This window comes from Xenopus tropicalis, chromosome 8 (assembly GCF_000004195.4).
Source record: "Xenopus tropicalis strain Nigerian chromosome 8, UCB_Xtro_10.0, whole genome shotgun sequence".
Lineage (NCBI taxonomy): Eukaryota > Metazoa > Chordata > Amphibia > Anura > Pipidae > Xenopus > Xenopus tropicalis.
Genome location: NC_030684.2, coordinates 47591072 through 47617015, shown reverse-complemented (window position 1 = coordinate 47617015; position 25944 = coordinate 47591072). Strand labels below are relative to the sequence as shown.

General features: G+C 40.0%; 1 protein-coding gene across 1 annotated transcript in view; it reads right to left on the bottom strand.

Annotated features, from left to right (window-relative positions):
* Window positions 1-1520: 1520 nt before the first annotated feature.
* abcb7 (ATP binding cassette subfamily B member 7) overlaps window positions 1521-25944 on the bottom strand; it is a 70066-nt gene continuing 45642 nt past the window's right edge. Inside the window, exons 10-16 of the mRNA XM_002931788.5 lie at window positions 20841-20998; window positions 20076-20239; window positions 19242-19371; window positions 18655-18826; window positions 17753-17856; window positions 14197-14304; window positions 1521-6631 (exon numbers count right to left, since the gene is read on the bottom strand). Coding sequence (XP_002931834.1) covers window positions 6413-6631; window positions 14197-14304; window positions 17753-17856; window positions 18655-18826; window positions 19242-19371; window positions 20076-20239; window positions 20841-20998 — 1055 coding nt within the window. The 3' untranslated portion in view covers window positions 1521-6412. The remainder of the gene's footprint in view (window positions 6632-14196; window positions 14305-17752; window positions 17857-18654; window positions 18827-19241; window positions 19372-20075; window positions 20240-20840; window positions 20999-25944) is intronic.

Below are 25944 nucleotides of genomic sequence, written 5' to 3'. Positions count from 1 at the left end.
GAAAAAAAAGTGACGCATATGTTTTCCCACTGGCGATTTACATTACTAGCATGGGAAAACATTTGCAGGGATAACTTGCTGCAGTAGAGGAGATTTATCATGGACGACTAATCTCTAAATGTGACATAGCCCTAAACTGTTACAATCAGTAGCGTCAGTTCTACTGAGCATGCGCCGCAACGCAAGGCTTTTTCCACATCTAATGTACCAAACTGTAACAGTTCAGAGAGTCGGAGACCAGGCTTAGTGAGCTGTTAATGGGAAACAAGGGCAGACAATAAATCAAAAATAATTTTTAAAATGTCAGTTTTACCATAAAAGGTAATAGATAGACAGAAAATAATTAAAGTGAACTGCCCTTTTAAAAACTTATATAGAAAGCACAGAAATTGCACATTAGTAGAAGTTAACAGTGCTGATTGCCAGTCATCATCAGTGAGGTGCAGGGGGTGCTGCAGTTAAGGGCCATGTAGCAGAGGGGGACCCAAGAAAAATAAAAGTGTAATTTGCACAAGAGGGTGGGGCCTATAGTTGAGTAGGTGGATTATTGGTGGGGTTTCAGCATAATGAGGGGTGACTAGGGTTGTGTGTGCGAGAGCTTTTTTTTTTTTTTAATTGGGACCCCATTCTAATTGCTGGAATGGGGCTTTGCCCAGGGGGACAGGTAACCAAAGAGTTAATAACTGGGGGGAAATGCTGCTTAGTAGCATGGGTGCCGATAACCCCTGATGACAGCTGTAATAACTTTCCTTTAAAACAACGATCCCCAACCAGTGGCTCACAAGCAACATGTTGCTCACTAACCATTGGATGTTGCTCCCAGTGGCCTCAAAGCAGATGCTTATTTTTGAATTGCTGGCTTGGAGGCACATTATTTTTGCCTGCCACAGTAGGGGCGACAGGCAAAAAGCCTTTTTAGTATGCATGTAACTTTAAGAGCTGAAATGTCAATTATAAACAATATGTGTGGGTCTTATTATGTATTAATAATAACCCCTGGAGTAATCAGCACCAGCAAAGATGAAAAGGGGGCAAAGATACCTAACCAGAAGGAAGAATTGGTGGGTGGCAACACTGCCATTTCAAGCACCTTAATGATACAAAGATCTTCTGTAATATGAAGCATCGTGCCATAAAGCTACTTAACATTGTTTGCCACCAATATGGGTTAACGCAGTTTAGTTACCCTCAAGTACAAGGTACTGTTTTAGTATTACAGTGAAAAAAGCAAATCGATGAACAAATAAAGGCTTGCTTGTTTAAATAGGCTTCTGGGAAATGGACTTGCTGTATTTCTGAGCCTTCTGGATAATGGGTTCCTGAAACCTGTTAGTTACTTTTCCATGCTAAAGAAATGTCCAACATTCCAGTTATATTGAGCCATTGAGGAGACATGGAAGGCATCCCTTGAAAACAGTTGATATAAAATGACAGGAAAAAATAATGAAGGTAAAGAAATAGAAAGGAATAGAAATGGAAGTACTGGAGACTTCACACAATCACAGGTATGCTACACACAATAAACAAATATTACTCTTCATTTATTCAACAATAACTCTATATACATAATAAATGCACAGCATGGAAAGTGGTGTTAAAAAGGACTGCAAAGTATATCTAAATCAATAGCAATCAGAAGCGGCTTTTAAAAATCAGAACTAGCACTCGACAGAGAATGGCTTATCTTCACTGTACACCTTCTATTATATTCATTTTGGTACATAAAAGTTCAATTAGAAATAAGTTAGAAAAACACAAAAAAAAACAAAGCTCTGATAAAGATATGCCATAATTGAGGTCACATTGACTGACAAATGATTTCAGGCTCGGCAGCAGGTGGAAAATGCCACAGCAACGGGAAGTGGGTAACTCAGTCTCATACAAATGCATTTTGGAGAAAAGGTAGTGGAAGATAGGATTCTGAGCAGTGCTGCAGTCTGGAGCAACCCTGAGCAGTCTCCTAGCCATTTGTAGCAATCAGATGCAGTTTGCTCTGCTTTGTAGGGAAGGTTGAATTTAACAGTGCGTGCTTGGACTTACCAGAGCAATACATAAGCTTTTAGGAACTCGAAAAATGTCTATGTTGGTTTTTTTTTTTTGTCCCCATTAAAAAAAAAGAAAGTGGCATCTGTGCACAAACATCAAGCTGCAATACGCCTCCCAAATCCATTAGTGGCACAAATATAACCAGAGAATGCTCTGCCAAGGAAACATCTGTCTCATTCTTTTCTGTATTACTTACTGGACACTTCTATAAAATCCCAGAACACCACCAGCATGCCACAGCACAAAGGTTTCTTTTCATACTCAGTGTGCATGTATTTCTCATACCATTTTAGTGTCCACACTGCGGCAAAGATACAATTATATATGTACAGACAATGGCCTAGCAGACCTTTAAAATGTTAGCATTTTAGGGACATATACACTGTCATATAACCATGTAATATTGCTCAGAGGACTCTACTGAGCACTTGTGCAGTTTATATATGTTAACACTAATATCATGGTGGTGTAACCGAAGTCTGGACTGAGATTCAAAATAGACCCTGGTATTTAAAGTACACAGGGACCTAAACAGCTCACCAGTCCACTTAAAAGTGACTGTCGTGGAATCCTACAGCAGCCTCTCTGGCATTTGCCAGTATCTAGAGATTGCTAGTCCAGGCCTGGTAACATAAGCACCACCCTGGCCCAGGCAGAATGGCAAAAGCGATGCTTCCTGCTTTTTGAAAGGGCTGAACAGAAGGGGGCACACAGGTTACACTTTCATAATATTAGTAGAAATCTGGCAATATCATAAAAAAAAGCAATCTTATATTAAGCTATAGGTAGGGTAAATGCCCCCCTACTCTATTTTAATCTGAGAATTGCAAAACAAGTAAGGAATTTTCCAGGGAATATATAAAAATTAACCTCCCTAAAGCCAGTTAAATCCACATTTTTCAAGTAGGTCATAAAGTGAAATAAAAAAAAAAAAAAAACTCCACTATTCTTTATGAAGTGCTGAGAGGTAAATATGTCATAAGGAAATTTCTCATCTGTCTCCTCCTGGGGCGATTTGCTACACAAGAAATGGTAGCAAATCAAGAAAATGAGGAATGAATGGAGACAGGAGAGATGTCAGCAGGTCATCTGGGAAATAAGAATTGAAGAGCTGGATTTAGATAGGGATCACATTATAAGTCTACTGACGTATGCGACACAACGTAAAATGATTACGGTCATTTTCTTTCTTTCTCAGACATTGGGAGGCAGAACAGTGATAGGGAAGACACTCGAGGGCATGGGACACACCAAACGCTTCTATTAAGTACTGAATGGGATCCAAGCCACAGAAGCCCTGCAGAGCTCTCTTGGACATCAATCACATTAGCCTGACCTTTTCTCCAGGAGGGATAGCGATCATTTGCAGGTCCATAGATCAATTATTGGTTTATGTGTCAGAAGGAAGCTTCAGGCATGTGGTTTGTAAACTTTATATGTACTGTTTTCTACCCTATCTACCTCTATTTTTTAGCAGCCATCGTGTAACAGTCCCTAAGATTCTTTGGAAAGCAAGGGTTAATGGGCAGTAAAAGAATTGATTAATTTATGGCATAGGGCTGCTATACACCCTATGAGAACCTTTTGCAAGGCTCAATGCAGGTGAACTACACTGCCCAGGAAGCGCAAAGAAGCAGAGCTCATTGTGTATCAAGTACCCAATTCTCAAAGGCAGTGCACTCTTAGATGTACATGAAGATTTTTAAGGAGGAAGGACCTGACCAATTTCAGATAATGTAAATGTAGCAGAGCTTATTATTAAAGAAGAAGGAAAGGAGAACTCACTGGTGGGGGGAGGGGGGGCAAAACTTAGACACCCCCTTTATTAACATGGTCAGGCCAGTAAAGCCTACTTACATAATTATGAACCTCAAAGTATGAAGACTGTAACCTTTACCATCCTCATAGCATTAATACATGTGCTAGAAATAAAATGATGATAAATCGGCATTTTAAAACTGCACTATTATGAATAGAAGGACTTGGTCATTCTGACACGACTTCATAGAAATGTCAGTATTTCCACTGGTTGCACCGTTAGAGGGAATCTGAGGACAAAAACTACAGCAATAATTTGTACCTGTCATAAAAAGAAAACACAATACAGTCAGAATGTTCAGGTGGGGGGGGGGGGATTTTCACTTGATGATAAAGTACTTATCATATTTGGGCATTACAAAGAAGAAACACATTGTAATGCAGCAGTTAAGAGAAAAAGCATTGTGTAAGAATACAAGGCAGCACCTAATGGCTTTATAACTGTTACTTCTCTCTGATGGACTGAAATCGATTTACATGTTGCCATTACTGGCTATGTTAAAGGAAAACTATGCTTTTAATACAAGCTGTTCCTACACAAAATAGTTTGCTCTAGTTTTCCTTTAACTCTTGTTAACCATGGTAAAAAAGGATTACAAGTTTGAGCAGACACACATTATGTGTGCACTGATAACAGCAAGTAAAGAGCAAATTGTATCACTCATAACTGTATGCATAAGTAATGCCTCTCCAGCAGGATTAAAAGTTCCGCCACCTGGGCCAAAATGTTGACACCCCAATATTTACAACTTCTTGTAGAGGTATGGGACTTGTTATCCAGAATGCTTAAGACCTGGGGTTTTCCGGATAAGGGGTCTGAAATTTAGGTCTCCATATCTTAACTCTGCTAAGGAAATAATTTAAACATTAAATAAACCCAACAGGATTGTTTTGCTACCAATAAGGATTAATTATATCTTAGTTAGGATCAAGTACAAGGTATTGTTTTATAATAAGAGAGGAAAAGAACATTTTTTTAAAAAAAAATATGAATTATTTCCTTAACATCGAGTCTATGGGACATGGCCTTTCCGTAATTCGGAACTTTCCTGTACCAGAAATCAAAGTGAACTACGTTTAACAAAATGTCCCTGTGTATAATAGGATAAAATATCTTATTTACAATAATAATATTTAAACTAGTTTGTTTGGTTGGCATAAAAGGTGCAGAGACCTGCTTTTGCGGTGTTTTAAGGGACAAACACAGCTGGAGTAGTTGGGCCAACACACCAGATGGTATTGTTCATGCAATTGTAAAAAGGGTCAGACTCGTGCAGCTTCCAATCCTGCCTGATTAATTGACTTAAGCTAGCCATACATAGGCCAATAAAACCTGCCCACTTTGTCCCCTTTAGACTAACTTGGAAGCTTATTTTATGTGCATGGGGTGCCTAGGAGATCCTGAACGATTAATATTTCTCTAAAAACCTGCCAGATACTGACTGGGCAGGTTTGAAAATACCATAAGGCATTGATCCCCAACCAGTGTCTTGTAAGCAACATATTGCTCCTCAGTCCCTTGGATGTTGCTCCCAGTGGCCTCAAAACAGGTTCCTTTTTTTGAATTCTTGGCTTGACAGCAAGTTTTGGTTGCCTAAAAAACAGGTTTACTGATAAATAGAACCTCCTGCAAGCTGCCAGATAGCCATTCCCGGACCCATAATTGGCTCCCCAAAAACTTTTCTTATGCTTTTGTTGCTCCTTGACTCTTTTCACATTTGAGTGGCTCACGGGTAAAAAAAGGTTGGAGATCTCTGCCATAAGGTGAAGGCCACATTGGTGCATTGATGTGATCCTCTCTCTTCTAAGTAAGAGACCCCACTGTGACCCTCTTGTTAGCCAATCTGATCATCCCGATCTAGCAACAAAGGTGGTACCTAAAACAGTTTCAAAACTGTTACCATGTCCAGTGTTAGCTGTTCTCTCACAACACTGTCTGAAGTGTGGAGTAAATACTTATGAGGAGGGGGGGGGAGAGATGGTTTAGACCACAGTTGTCCAACTGGAAGCATGTGAGTCAGATGTATCCCTCCAAGAAAAATTTATGGCCCTTAAACAGCTGAAGAACTCTAACCTCTTTTGAGGAAATTAATGTATTATATCTGGTCACCAAACACGAATATTAATGGTTAACTATATGGAAATAGTTGGACAGCACTGATCTAGACCATAAGCAAGGATAGTTGGGGATCCCATGCTACTGTAAACACAATCATTTTCTCCTTTGTTTTGGTTATGCTCTGATTTTGAAGCAGACCAATGATTTTACATTTTATCACCATCCTAAAAGTATCCAGAAGCAAAACTTATAAAAAGGAGGCTGTGTTTTAAGAAGCACTGGAAACAAAGAATAAGGAAGAAAAAATATGAAAGGAGAACCAATTAAGCAGGAAAAGAAAAACTGGGAGGAAAATAAGACAAAGGATGCTGTGAGACAATGACTGGATAAATGTAAAAGAAAACTGTGGAATTGAATACACAGTTTTATCATTGATCCTTGGATCCCCACTTCCCACAATGCCACTGCTCAGTCAGCCATTATCCTTGGTCAGCAGGAGCAGTTCCCGCAGCCCTTTACACTGTTGATTATTTCTTCTTGAAGTTTCTTTCGCTCTTCTTCTTTAGATATCTCCTGGGCACTCTTCTCTGTGGCCCTGCTGCTCTGGCTGTTCAGCACTCTGTTACTTTGTGTGTGCCACAGTTCTGAATAAAGGCTGCTAGGGTTGGCTAGGAGCCCGAAGTGTGTCCCTCTCTCTGCCACTTTACCCTGTAAAATGTAAAAATAATAAAATAAGTTTGTCAGCTCAGTCCATACCAAAACAGTGCACAGGTATTCTACAAGTTTCACAGCCTGCATTTATTAAATGTGTAAAATAATAAGCATCTTTTTTCGTTATATGACCTGACAAGATGTAAGTATTTCTTATCCTTTTTCTTAAAGGTTCTCTGTGTGATTTATTTATACGTAGGTTCTTATTTCATTAAACAAGGTCTTACAATGGCTGATTTCAAGAGGTATGTTCACTTTATCTGTTAATTTTGATATAGAAGCAATGGCATGTAAACAAGCTTTGAATTCTTCTGAGATTGAAGCCATACCTCTAAGCTTGTAACATTTTTATTTTATGCAGGTGTACATCACAGGAAGAAGAAAAGACTTTGTATTTGTCACATGACTCTAGTCCAGTTGTCACCAGTGGGATATGATGCTGGCCAAGTTGACTGGTGTTAGCAAGTTTTGGCAATAAAAGCAAGGTACCCTAGTAGCAGTCATGTGAACTCTCTCTGTGATACCTCTCGACTATTCCATCTAGCCTACAGTTTTCAATGCAGATGGCAATCCCCTCTTTGCAGGGAAACACTGCCTGCAGTGCAGGTGAGCAAGAAACTTATCCGACATTCTTGCACGGCTACACCAACAGGGACTGCCGGTATCCTTATGAAAAGTGAACACCCTTGTTGTGAAGTGATATGGAGAAATATAGGCAGTTTATGGAAAATAAATATGTGGGTAGGAAAGGAGTAAATGGGGACATATTAACCATAGAAAGTAAGTTAGCATACATAAAACAGAAATAAGTTCATGAATACTGGGAAATATCACACAGTGAAGGTATAACATGCCAACTCCTTTCTAATTACCATGTAAAAATTAAAACTTAAAAAAAAAAAAAAAAATCCTTCCACTTGTGAAACAGGGTGAGGGAGGGGTTTGTAAACTGCCCCTGCAAGTCAAATAGAGACTATAAAGGTTTGAGCAACACAAACTACATGTATGGGATCCCTTATCCGGAAACTCATTATCCAGAAAGTTCCGAATTATGGAAAGGCTATCTCCCACAGACTCCATTATAAGCAAATAATTCTAAATTTTTAAAAATGATTTTCCTTTTCTCTGTAATAATAAAACAGTACCTTGTACTTGACTCCAATTGAGATATAATTAATCCTTATTGGAGGTAAAACAAGCCTATTGGGTTTATTGAATATTTAAATGATTTTTATCAGACTTAAGTTATGGAGATCCAAATTACAGAAAGATCCCTTATCTGGAAAACCCCAGGTCCCGAGCATTCTAGATAACAGGTCCCATACCTGTATAACAGTAACAGTACTTAGAGATGTAACGTGTTGCCTGACTAAACTTGTGTATTACAACCAAAAATATAAGTAGGGTTGCCAGATTTTCTCGAAAAAATGCCAGCCTTCCAATATTTTTATCTTTCTGGCCTATTAATTACATTGGCATCAAGCCAATCATTTCAGGGGCATTCCTTGGTTCCTGGCTGCCCTTTGGATTGCTACCCTCTCTCCCTCTTGCGCTGAAATTACAATTTAAATTTGGAATTTAGGTTCCTAAAATTACCAGGATTAGCCACCCCAGATAATCTGAGGGTGCTGAGGCAGGATTCTCACCGTGCCTCATGGTAGCAGCAACCCTGTATGGTTTTTACCTGCTAGGTGGAAACCCTAACTAGAATTCACCTCAGAGTTCTATGACCTGTATGTAGTCTTGGAACTCCTCGTTGACTAATAATATCCTTATTACAAATAAGGGATACTTTATTCCCTATATCAGTCAAGTCTGATCCTGATAAATTAATTTGATAGCAGTCTATTGCACTCTTTGATTATCCAGCATGTATATCCCTTGCTGATATCTGGCCTTCCATACAGAAATGCTGGGTTATTGGAACAATAAATGCCTATCATATTTTTTTATGACAAAATCATCACCAAATAAAGCAGGTCTATACTCCTACAGCACATAAAATCAGTGATAGTCACAAATAATCTGAACTACATAGCAATATTTCTCACAGTAAATTATTTCTTCCTTTACTTCAAACTGTGCTTTTACAAAGAGTTTAATAAGCACAGCTGACCAGTAAACAGTGTAATATCAATACAGTTTTACAGTTATTAGCGCAGTTATTGCTAAGACAGAGCCAGTAAGAGGCAGACAGTGGCAATGAGCTATCTCAGACCCACTTAGCATTGGGTTTAGTCCCACCTGGCATATTACAGGCAGTTATAAACTGGACAATTATTTGCTTATCTGCAGGTACACATGGCAATGTTATATAAACACTAAATTGTATCCAGAATTTCATTTATCAGTGTTTCAATACCACATATGTTTGTGCAGATAAGGAAATAATGAGGCCCATTTTATACCTGCCAGCAGGCCACTGATTGGAGCCATAACATGGTCAGCTGTTAGGATATTAATGTTAAGGATATTAGGATAAGCCTTCCTACAAGTTGCATTTTAAACTGGTAGTGTTACAAGTATCAAAAAGCCAGGAGCCTCTTAACACACTCGTCAGTGGGTAGTGACCTGTGGAGTTTGCAGGTGATTTGTTCACCACTGCTAAGCAACATTATTAAAAGTACCGTATGAGCTCATTCTAGTGTTGGACTTGCCTACCAGGATACCAGGAATACACCTGGTGGGCCAAGGTGTAAGTGGGTCTTTCTGCTCCTGACAATTTGGCATGTTTCATGGTCATTCCCAATTTCTGAATGGGAACAAAAAGGAGAAATAGATGGAAGGATAGATGTTGGGTGAGGATGGAGGAAAAATAGTTTGGAAAGCAGGCCTAGGGACTTTCTGATGGGCCCCTGAGTTCCCAGTCTGACACCGGGCTTATTTATAAATTTTGCACCAATGCAGTAACTCATAGCAACTAACTAGGACCTTAGCTTTGAACTGGCTAATGCAAGTTACAAACTAAAAACAATGCGGTTACTGAACTGGCGCAAAACTGCCCAGCATTAATAAATAACCCTGATTGTCCTTTTAAGTTCTAGAATGGCAGAGGGGCTGCTGTAAGACTCCATAGACAGTCACTATTTGTTGGGCTGGGGGGGCCTTTGTGGGTCTCTGTGTACTTGAAATGCCAAGGCCTATTTTGAATCCCAGTCCAGGCCTGTAGACTACTGGATCTCTTTGGGAATTCTGGGCAACAAAGGCTAGTCTATATGGCCACAGGTTGATTTGAGAGTATCTGAAATGGATTTTAATGTATCAGCCTCCAAATGTTAATAAAGATGTGTTGGTCTTTGTGTGTGGTACATCTTAAAATTATGTTATTCCATTATTTATCAGCATTCACTAGCTTGGACTTCTGGTGTCCTGGTATTCTCGCTCTTCCATTAGCCTAAAATTATCAAAGTTCCAAACATAGGATATTTAAATTGGTACATAGAACTGGCAGGGCTAGAAACCCAGATACAGGGCGAAATACACCCCCATGTGAAAAAACACACAAAAAATGATTTTCAGAGAAATATATTTGTAGGGGGCCCTCTCATTACTAACACCTGTGTCCCACTAAGAGCTGGTGAGCTTTATTGCAGACAAATATCTTGGCAACTGAAACAAGTAATGAAAGAGTTACATGCCACCTCCCTCTTTCAAAGCACTGCCTTCTAATGTTCCACAGTCAGATTCTATTTGGTCTTCACTGTCCCTTTCCAAACCCCCAAACCAGCTGAGACCCTTGTCTTTAAATCATTTTAACACTGCAACATGTCATGTAATCTTACCACCTCTGTCGTTTTAACAGATATACTGGTAGTCATCTATATTGTAATGATCAGTTTATTATATACTGGCTGTGCCATTGCTCTCACTGTGATCTTCCACTGCAGCATTTTCTCTAATCTGACCAGCATGGGATCTAACCTCCTGCCAGCACAAGCTGTTTAAGGCTGACACACGAGCAGCCATGTTCTGCACCTTACTATAGATATGTAAGGGGCAGAAAGGTGCAGCCCCAGGCCCAAAGTGTTTATTCATATCCCAGCTTGATCATTAAATGTCAGACTCTGACTGCCAGTGAAGTCACGAAAACATGAAATAGAACAACTGCCAATAAGGCAGAGATGCCAACCCAGTGGTTTTCTATTTTGAGCTTGTCTTGGCAACTACCTGTTCTGCCACTGACTGCACTCCTGGTCGTGCTCCAAGCTATGCCCATTTCTAAGGTATATTATGGCACATTTTAATGCTTTTTAATTGAGAAGCTTTAACAAATATTCAGATGCAAATCACATGAAGCAGGTGACTTGCTATTACTGCAGCTGACCAGGGTGGAAATCCATGTGGGATCACATCTATTAATATTTACCAGAACATCCCTCATCAGTAATGGAACAATATCAATAACTCATACTTCCTATTTTCCACCCATCCCCCTATTTCAATTTTCTTCAGTCATCTACTGGCACCCTATATATAGAACATTTACTGCATAAATATAGATTTATACCAAATTAATAGAACCACGTACACCCCTACAGGTTGCTCTTAAACGAAAGCTAGTAAGCCATTAAATTGCTGGCTTGCACGCTTAAGGCAGGTATCCTTCAGCGAGCAATGGGATCAACTAGGGAGAGGAACAATTTAATTGTAAGACTGCAACAGTAACAGATATGAAACCAAAATGTGGCCTTATCTGTATAATAACTAAGCAAATACTGGGCATGTACAGTTTGAAGCTTTACAGGTAATAAGTGGACAGAGTACAATGTACAATGCATTTCCAACCTACTATATGGCATGGCAACATCACGTGCCACTTGGGTAGCCATACAAAAAACAAGTCAGAACTCAATTTTCTAGTTTATATTCCCATGAACATCTAGCTTTTACAGCTTTAAGTTTTTCAGGGGACTAGAAAAAATGGTGCAAAATCTGGGAAAATGTAAAATCAGGGAAGCTTATTATGTGTTATATATTAGTGGGACCACAAAACAATGGTGTAAAATGCAGGAAAACTTAAAATTAGGGGATGTAAAATTGAGGTTTTACTGTATTTAAAAAAGGACCACAATAACATGCAGGATAGTGAAAACTAAAGGCTAAAGAAAGAAATGTGTTTTCACACTGAGAAGTTAGCTATATACCTCTTTCAATCTGGATTGTGTAGTTAAATGAGTCTGCAGATCTACAGAATGCACAATGGCTTGTGCTAGCCAAAGGTACATTGCTAAACACAATACTGAAGGTCTAAGGGCTCTGGCACACGGGGAGATTAGTCACCCGCGGCAAAACTCCCTGTTCGCGGGCGACTAATCTCCCCGAGTTGCCTTCCCCCTGCCATCCCACCGGCGAACATGTAAGTCGCCGGCGGGATGGCAGACGCGGCGGTGCGATTTCGCGCAAATCGCCGAAAAAGACTCGCGAGGCTTTTTCGGCGAAATTTCCCGAAATCGCCCCGCCGCGTCTGCCATCCCACCGGCGACTTACATGTTCGCCGGTGGGATGGCAGGGGGAAGGCAACTCGGGGAGATTAGTCGCCCGCGAACAGTGAGTTTTGCCGCGGGCGACTAATCTCCCCGTGTGCCAGAGCCCTAAGGCAATAAATGAGTTAATGTGCCAAGGAGTCACTTGTAAATGTGAAAAGCCACAGTATTTTTTTTTCCTATAAATACAAGGACATCTGTTTCACACAATGTTTGGCTACTGGAAAGGAAAAGGGGCCACTAAACAGATTGAGAGTGGGAGGAGGCATCTGTGTTTAACTCCTTAGCTGCTGGAGAGCAGCTCACAATAAAATCTGAATTCAGAATTTTTCCCCCAGGTTTCGCAACAAAAAAAGACTCATGTAGACTTAAAAAAAACTTTTCAGTGAAGCAAAACAGGACAGATTCGCTCATCACTAAAACAGAGCTGTGTGCAAAAAATTTCAGTTCACCCTCACCTCCACCAAAAGATTTTTCTAAATTTCTGCACTGTAAATGGGAATATATTGTGCTATTGTGAAGGTTATACATGCACTCCTTGTTACATGTTAAATGAGACATTATTAACTATATTATTACCACTGAAATAGGTGATCCTAATAATTAAGCTACTTATCCACAGCTATTTTCAAAACATTAGTAGACCATCCTTACATGTGTAGAGAGAAAATAAGCAGATTTCCGTATTGAAATCTATTTGGAGATGGGAACACACAAGTCTACTAGAGAAAACACGGTCAACAACAATTCCTCTGGGGGTGACCCTATGGGATCCACTCCATACCACCACTTTTGAGAGCCATATAATATTAGCCAGTTAGCAATGGTAATGCTGGATTGGCGCACTCTGCTTTGCTAATGGCTGGGGCACTGATCTGCGTGCCAAGGAGAATAAAGCTGGTGTGTGTATAACGGCTCGACGAGGCGACCGATATTGCAAAAGTCTGCAGATATCAGACCAGGTTAAAAGATTTGGCACCTGAGCACAATCTATGTTCAGGGCTGAATCGGCAGAAGGAGGTAGAATTTCTATTGTTTCTACCTCCATATCTGGCAATTCAGCCCTGAACGTCAGTGGAGGGTAGGAACGATCTATCGTACAAAAAGATCGAAATTGCTGTGTGTATGGTCACCTTAAAGGAGACATATTGGATAAATGGGAAAACCGCTAATTTTGTAGGCAATTATGAATAATATATGGTGCTGGTTTCCCTTTGTGCTAAAAATTAATCCTCTCTGTAAAAATGGCCCCTTTATTGGAGCTCCCTATAGATCCTATCACTTCTCCGTCCAGTGTGAAATGGAGTGGGCGTGTCCTAACGGTCCCTGCCAGAAGCACAGTAGGAGGGGGAGAGCCAATCACAGCCCTGCACTCACACATGCAAAGACAGGCTTCAGTTCCCTATCAGGTCAGCCTAGCCGCTGATTGGTTCCTATCTTATAGTGCAGTGTACAGAGGGCCGTCGGCTCCCCAGCTCATCCAGAGAATTCAGCCAGCAGGAAGTGGAACAGATGGGCGAGACTAGTGGGGTTTTTGTGGAATTTCTCAATAAATCAGTCAGAAACACAACTTTTTTTTAAGCTCAATCCTTCTATATCTAGGTGTATAATTCACTGGTACATTCATAATTTTTATAGGATATGTCTCCTTTAAGGATGATGCTAGCTGGTACTTAATTGTTCTTAGAAGGTAAACCTTATATGCTTTAAAAAACTGCATAATGGCAATTATTTGAGATCCGGCCACTTAAGATAACAGCTTATTAATTTGATGATACTGGCATTAACCCTTCTGCTCATCACCTTGTGGACAGGGGTCGGGTGGTTCAGAGAGGTGAGAGAAGGTGAGAGTTGTGGGAGCTTGCCTTGGATGCTACTGTAATTTAGCCCAGCATTGGGTCTGGATAAGAATTTAGGAGAAGTTTCGGGATGGTCCCAACCTTTAACTATACTATAGAGCTAATCCTTTATGTCAGTCTGACAAGGAATGAAAGTAAGTAGCTAGTGATATGATTTTGATAAAAAAAACAAATCACATTAAAAAAAGGATGGACCACAATTACACTAAAGGTTTCTTACCTCATCAAGTACAATTATTTCATCTGCATCCACAATGGTGGAAAGCCTGTGTGCAATAAATACTGAGGTTCGGTGCTTTACAATATCCCGCATTGAGCTTAGGATGGTCTGTTGGAAAAACACAAAAAATGTAAGAAACAAAAAGCAAAGTTAAACTACAGGGTCTCATTAGTAAGCGGCCAAACGTATTCAATACCTACTCTTTTAGGCCACACTTGGCTATTGAACTAGCAAGCAGTAGATCTGTATGTAAGCACTTTCAGGGCACATTTTTTTAAATGTTAACGCTACTGAAAGCACTATCTGACTGTTTACATACTCTGCACTGGTGCTTCTGACTGATCAAGCAATGTAGCGGAAGCCAGCTGACAGAGCAGGGGGAAAACTGACCTCTGCCACATTGTTTCAAGAGTCAGAACAGGAGGGAGTGCATAGAACAGAAATGGATAAACAAATACCGATTTCAGATACGACTACATTTATTAATCACTTGCAAATGTTTAAGTAATGTTTACTCTACGCAGGACTGGCTAAAAAGAAAATGTTTAAATTGGACAGAACTGGCTGATATTTTAGAGCAAATAAATCAGTGTCTTCATGTAAATAAAGAAGTTATCTTCTTCTTAACTTCTATTGTTTGTACAAAGCTGAGCAGCTTTCTGCTTTAGCTGCATGCTTGTATTAATGTTTTGTAGATTTAGATGCAAATTCTTCTTATTCTGTATAAAACACACACTTTCTGCAGAGTCTGACCTTTAATTAAACAGTACATGCTTACTTGTATTATATAATTTAAGATAGCCCAGCAATGACTGCCTACATAAAACATCCTTATTATGACATTTTAGGGTTCATTAATTAAGGAAAAAAACATCTCCCAGATGTTGGTAGTTCAGTATATTTAATCAGAAGGACAGAAAGAAATGTAGCCGAGAAAGAGCAAATTCGTTAGAAAAGGCCTAAACGTCTCCTTCAATGAAGGTTTATTATCATACTTTATGTTACTTTGATAACATTTACTAATGCTCCAATTATCGTTGTATAAAGCATTTACTTTTCCAGATTACCGTATCCTTATTTTTCTTCACAACCTGATGTTATCCTGAACCCAACCAATGCCAAATTGTTTTACCTCTAAATCTGTGTCTAAATCTTTGATAGTACATAGGCCACATTTTTCGATGGCATGTATCATGCATTTCCTATTCAAGTAAATGAGAGGTGGCAGTTTCTCTACTGGCAAAAATATGCAGATGGAAATTTTGCCACCTGTGCCATAGCCCTTTATTAGTGGACTGGTAACTTTCATAATGTCTGACCTTGCATGTTCCAACTTAACAACACAGTGTTTCCTAGGTCTATCTTTATGAATCACAAACAGAGAATTTTAAAGGGGACCTGTCACCTTAAGAAATAATGTCTAATCCTTTTTCATCCTGTTAGTTGAGCAAAATAAGCTTTACTTACACTGCATAAATTATATAAATCTTGTTTCCCTCAGACTTGCCAGTACACAATCACATCAAGCAGGCAGCTGCCATTTTGTATACACTGTTAAGGTAAGCTTTTCATCATCCCAAAATCTTGTTTCTGCTCCACAATCTTGCACCACATGCCATGCCCATGTACAGGCTACATAAATGCAAAGACATCTAAGAAGTTGCTGAATGGAAAGTTAAAGTAATTGCCTAACCCCATATATGACTTGCAGCTTAGATTTTTTGAATACATTTATAACATATATGAATTTAAGGAAAAAAAATGACTGTGTTTCATTTGCAAAATTACAGCTTTTTATGTGTGGGTGACAGGTGCCCTTTAAAAGTGTAAATATCTTTTTTGCATGCAAGAGACATGAATATCTTGTAAATTATATCCTTATTGGTAGTGTTTAGTGATGTCATCATTTATAATCACTTCTTAGTGATGTGATTTGTGTCACATGACTCACCATTATGTGTCTTATAATAAATAATATGTACCCTGTAGTAAAATATAAGGATATTAGAAGTCACCTTGGTGTTCCATGACCTGTATAAAAGCACTGGGCCTTTGGGTCATGCTTTTATACAGTCATGGAACACCTCAGTGATTTATAATACACTTATAGTTTACAACAGGCGTACATTATTGACAATATATTAAACTATTTAATTAATATGAGTGAATGCAGTGTATTTCGTCAGTATTCTGAACAGATGCATCATTTTTTTGTATATATATATTACTTTGAAAACAGTGACCAGTGGGTATAAGTGCATAGGTGATACAGCATAGCTCTATGTTTAAAGGAGACACATTGGATAAATGGGAAAAAAAAAATTTGTAGGCGATTATGAATATTATATGGTCCTGGTTTCACTTTCGGCTAAAAATGAAACCTAGCTTCTAAAATGGACCCCTTTATTGGAGCTCCCTATAGATCCCATCAGTTCTCTGTCTGTGTTTCAAATGAAGGGTGGGCGGGTCGTAATGCCAGAAGCACAGCAGGAGGGGGACAGCCAATCACAGCCTTGCACCCATAGAAGCAAAGACAGGCTTCAGTTCCCTATCTGGTCAGCCTAGCTGCTGATTGGTTCCTTTCCTACAATGCAGTGTGTACCAAGAGCTGCCGGATGGGCGGGAATAGTAGGGTTTTGGTGGAATTTCTTAATAAATCTGAAACCCAACTGTTTTTTAAGCACAATCCTTCTATATTTAATGGAGTATAATTCACTGGTACATTCTTAATTTTTATATGATTAGTCTCCTTTAAACCTAACAGATAAACACAGTAGGGAGGAGCTAAAATTTTCACCACAAAAAACTCCCATAGACTCCAATGGCTACAAAAACAGTTGCTTTCTTAAGAAAGTTGGCATGAAAAAACACTCACTTGCTTCAATGCATTTCAAGAATTGATGCCATTTTGCATATTTTTCAGCAAAGCAAAAGGGTCAGATTCACTCATGACTAGACAGAATTTAAATAGCTTAAGCGTCTGGGTTGGGTCAATACACAAGCTTCCCAAATGGGATTGCTAGCGTCCCTGGTATGTTCACTGGATTAGGGCACATCCACAAAGCCTGACTACAAAACTATAATTCAGCAATGTATATTGTGTTCTCAACATTGTTAATGTTACATAGTTAAGTTGAGTTGGAAAAAAGATAACCTTTCTGTGCGATTCCCCAAGTATCATTGACCAAGGGAAAAAAAAAACTTGAAGACTTTAACCCTTTTTTTTTTTTTACATGTGGTTAACTATTTTTCAATGTAATAAATACACATTCAGATGATGTATAATTTATTTCATTGTAGCACTGGGCTATCATATATTTTTGAGTTTAGTGCAAAGAAACTATCATGTATTGTGATAGAGAGGCAGACAGACAGGCTCCACTAATAAGCCATAGGACCAGCACACCAACCTGACTATAGTGCAGAGTTTCAGAAGCAATATGAATATCTATTTCACAGATACAAATTAGGCTATTTTGCAGTTGCAGGAGTTGCCATGCAGAATTCTTCCTATGACAACAAAGTATGTACATATTACTGAAACACAGCAAGTTACCTCCTCAGTGATTGAATCCAAGGAAGAAGTGGCTTCGTCATACAGAATTATTGGTGGGTTTTTCAACATTGCTCGGGCGATGGCTACTCGTTGCTTCTCACCGCCTTACAAAGGGAATGCAAAAATAATGCTCAGTAAATTCTTAAGTGACACATTTCATTGCTAATCAGCTGCAATGCATAAAAGCTCAGGTCAGTGGGTACAACTTCTGGATTGCTGCTGTGTTTGCAAATGCCAGTATTCCAATCAAATTAAAATTTTCTTCCAAACTGCCTCTTTTATGCCCTGCAGAGAACAATGGCAGGCTAGGCTGCACATTCTTCTGTGTAAAGGTGCCAGCCTCCTTTGTCTGTCAGAGCTGAATACCACCCACAGCCAACACACAGCAGAAAAAATGCAACCTTAAACTAAAATATAATTTTTTTAAAAAGTTATTAGTATAGCTATGGTGGTAGGTGAGCGAAGAACAGAAAAGAACCACAACCATTCATTAAAAAGAATTTAAAAGCTCTGGATGTTTATAACCCTGTTTTAATAGTATAAAGCTAGACACACACACATAGATTTTGTCATTAGGTAGGAGGTTTTATTCGATAATCTTCTACTGTGTGTCGCACCAATGCTCTGGACAGATATTATCACACCATGGGTGTTGGGAGTTGGTGTAAAGGGGCAGGTTGAAACAATTTGGTTGTGTCCCTTCTTACATATAACATCTGTACATTAACACCAAAACTTGCAATAAAAATAGTATTATCCTTCGATATGAAAACGTTCTAACCAAAAATTCAACTAAACTTTCAACTAATTATCATATATGGAAGACAGCAGTCTTTTGTCAGTGATTCATAATTATGTATACAGACACTTGGCTCAGCATTACACTTTTCTTCAGAGGTTACCTGAAAGTTTGAGACCTCGTTCTCCAACTTGGGTATTGTAGCCATGAGGCATCCGAAGGATGGCATCGTGCAGTCCTGCCAACTTTGCTACATGGTACACCTCTTCAGGGCTGGCATTGATGTTGCCATAGTGCAAATTATAGTACAAGGTGTTGTGGAATAAAACAGCATCCTGCAAAAGTATATGCAATATCCTTTTATACGGTGCTGGTTACGGTCAATTTCCCCCCATTCCTCAAGCTTTACCACTATCAAAAGTAAGACAATTTGCATGAAAAGCATTTAAAGCAGGTCTGATAGGGAGTGTCAGTTCTGGCTGTCAAAAGCCTAATTCCAATAGTATGAACCTAGCACCAGCTATACAGTGATTGGCCTATAAGGTAAAATCTATTGTTACTGCTGCTTGACAGTCGCACTTTGCAGACACAACTGGGGCAATGTTAAGAAGGACAAATGAAAACAAAGACAACAAAAAAGGTGCACAAAGGTGCATCGTGTTATTTTCATGTCCTCTAAAGGAATAAAGCACTAGCCAGATCTTTTCCACCTGGATCTTTTAGCAGTGCAGGGAAGAGTTTTAGCTTTACCTGTGGGACAACACCAATTGCTTTTCTTAGACTCTCCAGGCTGACATCCTTAATATTTTGTCCAGCCACGTAAATATTTCCCCTCTGGGGCTCAAAGAAACGGAATAACAGTCGGACCAAGGTGCTCTTACTGTGGTGACAGAAAAAACAAATGCATGAATCTTCAGATTTAAACAGATAATATAAGCCTGTTTTATATAGGAAGAGTAAATGTGCTCATTTGTGTAAGTGTTCTCTTAATTGGGCTTTAGAAAATAATGATGTATTTTAAAATTGTGGCTAACTACTGTTCCTAAAGTGGATCTTTTTTTGCTGGACTACATAGCAGGATACTTTTTATATTATCAGATGTTATACCATAGCAGGAGCTGAAGTCCAACTTCGCCAGGCTTTTATTCTTAAAGCAACATTGCTTGATAAACATTTTACCAGCTCTCTAGGCCAGTGGCCCCTTTAATTACATGTTAATGCTGCCAAGCGAGTGGATCTTCTCCCGATATCCCCCACCTATGGGTGGGCGATATCGGGCGAATCCAGGCTAATTTGGTTGTTTGGCCCAGACCAGATATCGGTCGGGCAGGTCCGTCGTTAGTGCCCCTACACGGGCCGATTAGCTGCCGAAGGGATAGTGTCGGACAGTTTAATGAAGGGTTTAGACCCAGACCCCCTTTAAAGTATGCATCAGTCAACTAAAACAATGCAACTATTCCAACTTGCCATGGACTGTTCAAAGCTACTTGCCATAGACTGTTCAAAGCTGCTTAATGGTTCTTACTGACCACCGCGCTTGTGAAATTTAGAACCAGAGTGTGTAAAAGCGTTACAGATCCTCACCCTGATCCACTGCCTCCAACAACTGCTATTTTTTTCCCAGCAGGCACTTCAAATGACACACCATTCAGGACCTTCTGCCCCTCCAGGTACTCAAAATAAACATCCTCAAAGGTTATGGTGGCAGCCTGAGGGGTGATCAGCAGAGGTGGAGCCATTTCTTTATTCTATAGAAGACAGAAAAAGTTTATGGTTATTTTCATAATACCAATTACAAAAGCATAACAGGACAACCATAAATCCTGATATCGGGGCCCAAGCTCTCTCTAGGGCATGAGACTACATAGATATATTATCATCCTCTGGCAGGACAGTCAGACCCACAGCTGAATGACACTGGACAATTTGGCAACATATCTGTCAGGTATAATTGGTTAACAAATACACACTTGTACAATCAGTTAAACAACTTATCAATTACCCAAGGAATGATTACATTTATTAATGTAACAATCAGCTGAATAGATTTTCCACTATGTTCAATCATAGCACCACTGATTTTGTGAGGTTGGTATTGTTTGGGTCACCATTATTAGTCTATGTGAGACTAACATAAAAAGCAGAAGAAAGCATCAGCTAAAAAAAAAAAAATCTTCAGACTTTAGCTCATGCTGTTTTGAGAACCAAATATAAATAAATTAGACAAAATTAAAATTCTGCAGGGATTTAACAAGAGTGGGTCACCAAAAGTACCCATAATGCAAGAGATCTGGCTTCCCTACCAAACAGAAACAGATGAAGCCAAGAGCAAAGTGTTCCAAAACTTACTTTTATTTTGGTATCCACACTCAGAAGGGTGAAGAGAGTGTTCATATCAATCAGAGCTTGTCTAGTCTCTCTGTACACAGTACCCAGGAAGTTCAAGGGCAGCGAGAGCTGGAACAGCAGCCCATTTACCATGACCAGGTCTCCAATTGTTAGGTTTCCTACATGTAAATAAGTGAAGAGATGGTCAGTGGTGGTAAAAGAACAAAAGAGTTCACCTCAGTTTATTTACACACTAAAATATGAACATTTCTTATCTTTCTTAAGTTTTTTATCCCAAGTTTGAAAATGTCCACACAGACTTATCGAGTCTTTTCTAGTACAGGGACCCAACAAACTGAATTAAACACCTCTTCTAGCATCTACATGCAAAGTGTAAAGCAGTGAGCATAGTTCAGAGAACATCCTCTGTTGCACTTAAAGGAGAACTAAAGCTTGACTAAAGAAGTAGGGCAGAAATGTTGCACATTATGTTCTGGGGTTGTGTACCAACCCAAGGCAACCACAGTAGCTCCCCATCTTCTTTTCTGCTGGTTTGCTGCACATGCTCTGTGCGGTTTCTCTGAGCTTAGGGACCGATGCACAATATACTGTATATATAGAATATGAATGTCACAATATAAGGTTGATTGGCAAATAATTCAGATTCACATTATATGGCAGCTCTGACAAAAGTGCAATTTACTTTAGAATTTAACAATCAGCCCTCTAGCATTAGCTTATATGAAATGCCCAAAGCACACTCAGCATGTTAGTGTCTAAGATACTTTTAAAAGAATCCAAGATGGGAAGCTCCTGTGAAAACTAAGGCAGGCCTGGGTCATTTCTGCTATAGCGATGCTGAAACTTTAGACAGGTGCAATAAGTTTTGAATATATAATAATGCATTTCTGGCTATATTACTTTTAAGAGTTTAGTTCTCCTTTAACATGCCCTCAACAGAAAGTTGTAACTGTTGCTTCAAGTGTATATCAAAACCTTTACTATACTAAGTTTTGTATATGGTCTAACACATTTGACAGGCCTGTGCCAAAATAGTTCCAGGTATAGCTATCCAGTATAATTTGAAAGAATGGTATACTTCTTCTATTTATACTGGATAGCCATACCAGGACATTTTTTGGCTTTCCCCTACTCATAGCAGCCATATCATAAATAAGACAACTGCACACAAATAATTACCCAGTATTGTACATTTACAGTGATGTAAACTTATCAATGTGACTGGGATTGTGGTATGTTGTCCTGAGTGCTCTAACCCCACACATTTGAGCACTGGGTGTTTTCTAAACAAAGATTTTTAGTGAAACAGTATTTAGTTGTATAAAATTAAACAAATGTGAAAAACTGGCTGTGCAAAAATTTGGGTACCCTTGTAATTTTGCTAATTTGAATGCATGTAACTGCTTAATACCGATTACTGGCAACACCAAATTGGTTGGATTAGCTTGTTAAACCCTGAACTTCATAGGCAGGTGTGTCCAATAATGAGAAAAGTTATTTAGGCTAATGCCACACGAGGTGTAGGGCCAGTGTTGGACTGGGACCCCAGGGGCCCACCAGAAAACCTTATACCATAGGCCCCCTCTCCAAACTATTTTTCCTCCTTTCCTTTCCTCTCTTTTATCTACTGTACATGCTAGCATCTATTCTTCCATCTATTTCTCCTCTTCATTTCCATTTAGAAATAGGTAATGACCATATAGCAGGCCATTTGGTAAAGGGCAGGAGGGCCCACTGACACCTGGGCCCACTGGGAGATTTCCTGGTATCCTGGTGGGCCAGTCCGGCACTGAGTAGGTCAGTAGAGGAGCATAACAAGCGGGTCGGTTGGTATCTAGAGATGAGTTCAGAGATGTAGGGTGGGGCAGAGTTATGAACTGCTTTGAATGTAAGAGTCATGAGTTTGAATTTTATCCTGGATGGTAGGGGAAGCCAGGGGAGAGTTTAGTCTCTAATTGCATCTATTGAATAGAGATGTATACTCCTGTACTGTAGCTTTCTGGGTGCCCACTACAATGTGTTTTAAAGTACATTAGTACCAATCCATAAAAAGTAATGTCTGTTTCTAGATGTCAAACCTAACAGCCAGAAACATTGTCTTCAAAGTACAGTGGAGGCAAAGGGTTACAGTAAGGGGCAGCAAATACTTTCTAACTAGAGAGACTTGTATAAAATAGCAATGTAGCAGCCATTACAAAGAGAAGAACAGACTGCTCGAGCACCTAGTCTACAACCGACTGACGCTATTACTCTCTGACAATAACCTCCTGGATCCCCTACAATCTGGTTTTAGACAACAACACTCCACCAAAACTGCTCTAACCCGACTAACAAATGACCTATCGGCTAAAGCCAAAAAACACTACTCGCTACTAATACTTCTCGATCTCTCTGCTGCTTTTGACACTGTGGATCACCCTCTTCTCCTCCAGACTCTCCGCTCTCTTGGCCTTTGTGACACTGCCTTATCCTGGTTTTCATCTTATCTCTTAGATCGATCCTTCAGTGTCTCTTACAATGGGGAATCATCTTCTTCTGGGCCCCTTACTATTTTCTCTCTATACCTCCTCACTTGGCAAATCAATTCTTTTGGCTTTCAGTACCACCTCTATGCTGACGATACTCAGATCTATCTTTCCTCTCCTGATCTCAACCCAGAGCTTCTAACTCGCGTCTTTTACTGCCTGTCCGCTATCTCCACTTGGATGTCCCAGCGTTACCTTAAATTAAACCTCTCTAAGACTGAATTGGTTCTCTTTCCCCCATCCAATGCCCACATTGTTCCCGAGGTATCTATAACGGTTAACAATTCTACCATCACCCCATCTTCCCAGGCCCGGTGCCTTGGGGTTATCCTTGATTCTGCCCTGTCCTTCACTCCTCATATCCAATCACTTACCACATCATGTCACTTTCACCTAAAGAAATATTTCCAAAATACGATCATTTATCACCCAAGATGCTGCCAAAATTCTTATTCACTCTCTTATAGTATCTCGCCTGGACTACTGTAACTCCAGTCCATAATGAATACTGCTGCCAGGCTCATACACCTCTCCAACCGCTCCTCCTCTGCCGTGCCTCTCTGCCAATCCCTGCACTGGCTTCCCCTACCATCCAGGATAAAATTGAAACTAATGACTCTCACATTCAAAGCAGTTCATAACTCTGCCCCACCCTACATCTCTGAACTCATCTCTAGGTACCATCCAACCCGCTTGTTACGCTCCTCTACTGACCTGCTCCTCAACTCCTCTCTCATTCCCTCCTCACACGCTCGCATTCAAGACTTTGCAAGGGCTGCCCCCCTTCTCTGGAATTTGCTCCCACAATCTGTCAGACTTTCTCCCAATCTCTCTGCCTTCAAGTGATCTCTTAAAACGCATTTATTTAGAGAAGCTTACCCTAATCTAGTTTAGCAATACCCTGTGCCACACCTCTGACAACTCTGGTCATGCCCATTCCCACACCTTGTGTCTCAATCCTTTCTCCTTGTAGATTGTAAGCTCTTTTGGGCAGGGCCCTCGTCAACTCTTGTATTGGTTATGTATTGCTTTATATGTTACTCTGTATGTCCAATGTATAAAACCCACTAATTGTACAGCGCTGCGGAATATTTTGGCGCTTTATAAATAAATGTTAATAACAATAATAATAATAATAAGTAGGCTGCAATGCTTTTTGAATCTGCTTCTAAGTTCTGGCTTCAGAAAAGAAAATATGGATCCTAATATCTCTCCCCAGTTTGATGGCCATGCTTTGTTACCCACTAACCCACTGGCCAATTCAACATGCTTCATATGTGTTTCAAAAAGCATCAGTTAATAGAGCTTCTCCTGCAGAATCCTGCATTGAAATCTGTGTGTTTTCCCATGCCAGGAGCAGAGTACATTGTCCACCCGGTTTCTCCTAAGTAAGCACTTAGAGGAATACACTTGTGCTACTAAGCACTTTAGCATTTGTGTCCTGGGCTAAAACTAATGCCCCATTATGTGTAATAAAATATAGAGAAATTCCTATAATTCCTACGCTGACATTTATGTTATATCTTTGTACAGACGGACATTAGGCCATGCCCATGAATGATGCCCCAAGAGCTTATTATTATTAACATTCCGCAGCGCTGTACAATAAGTGGGTTTCATACATTGGACATACAGAGTAACATATAACGCAACTAATAACCGATACAAGAGGTAAAAAGAGCCCTGCCCAAAAGAGCTTACAATCTACAAGGAGAGAGGGTTGAGACACAAGGTGTGGGAATGGGCAAGATCAGAGTTAAGCAAGGTGAGAGATGTGGCACAGGTTATTGCTTTCAGCAGCACAATGAGGTTATGTTAAGCTAAATTAGGCTAAGCTTCTCTAAATAAATGCATTTTTAGAGATCTTTTGAAGGCAGAGAGATTGGGAGAAATCTGACAGATTGTGGGAGCGAATTCCAGAGAAGGGGGGCAGCCCTTGCAAAGTCTTGAATGCGAGTGTGTGAGGAGGGAATGAGAGAGGAGTTGGGGAGCAGGTCCAGTGTTGGACTGGGACCCCAAGGGCCCACCAGAAAACCTTATACCATAGGCCCCCCCCTCTCCAAACTATTTTTCCTCCTTTCCTCGCCCAACCTCTTTATTCTCCTAGTCTCTTTTATTTACTGTACATGCTAGCATCTATTCTTCCATCTATTCCTCCTCTTTATTTCGATTTAGAAATAGGTAATGACCATATAGCAGGCCATTTGGTAAAGGGCAGGAGGGCCCACTGACACCTGGGCCCACCGGGAGATTTCCTGGTATCCTGGTGGGCCAGTCCAACACTGCGTAGGGCGGATAATTTCGGCAAGTGTAAAAGCGCTTGCTGAAAATTCCGCCCTACGCCTCCTACCTGTGCCTGCACCAGAATGAATGAGATACGCTTGGGTGCAGGCACATGTAGCCGATATACGCATGAAAACGCGAGATAATGCAAAGTCTTGCGTTTTTATGCGGATATGTCAGTTTCTGTCAGGAACTGTCAGTTTCACCTGTAAGGAATGTAATCAGGAAATGGAAGGCCACAGACACAGTTGCTGTAAAACCCAGGCCAAGAAAAATACAGGAGTGGCATATGCGGA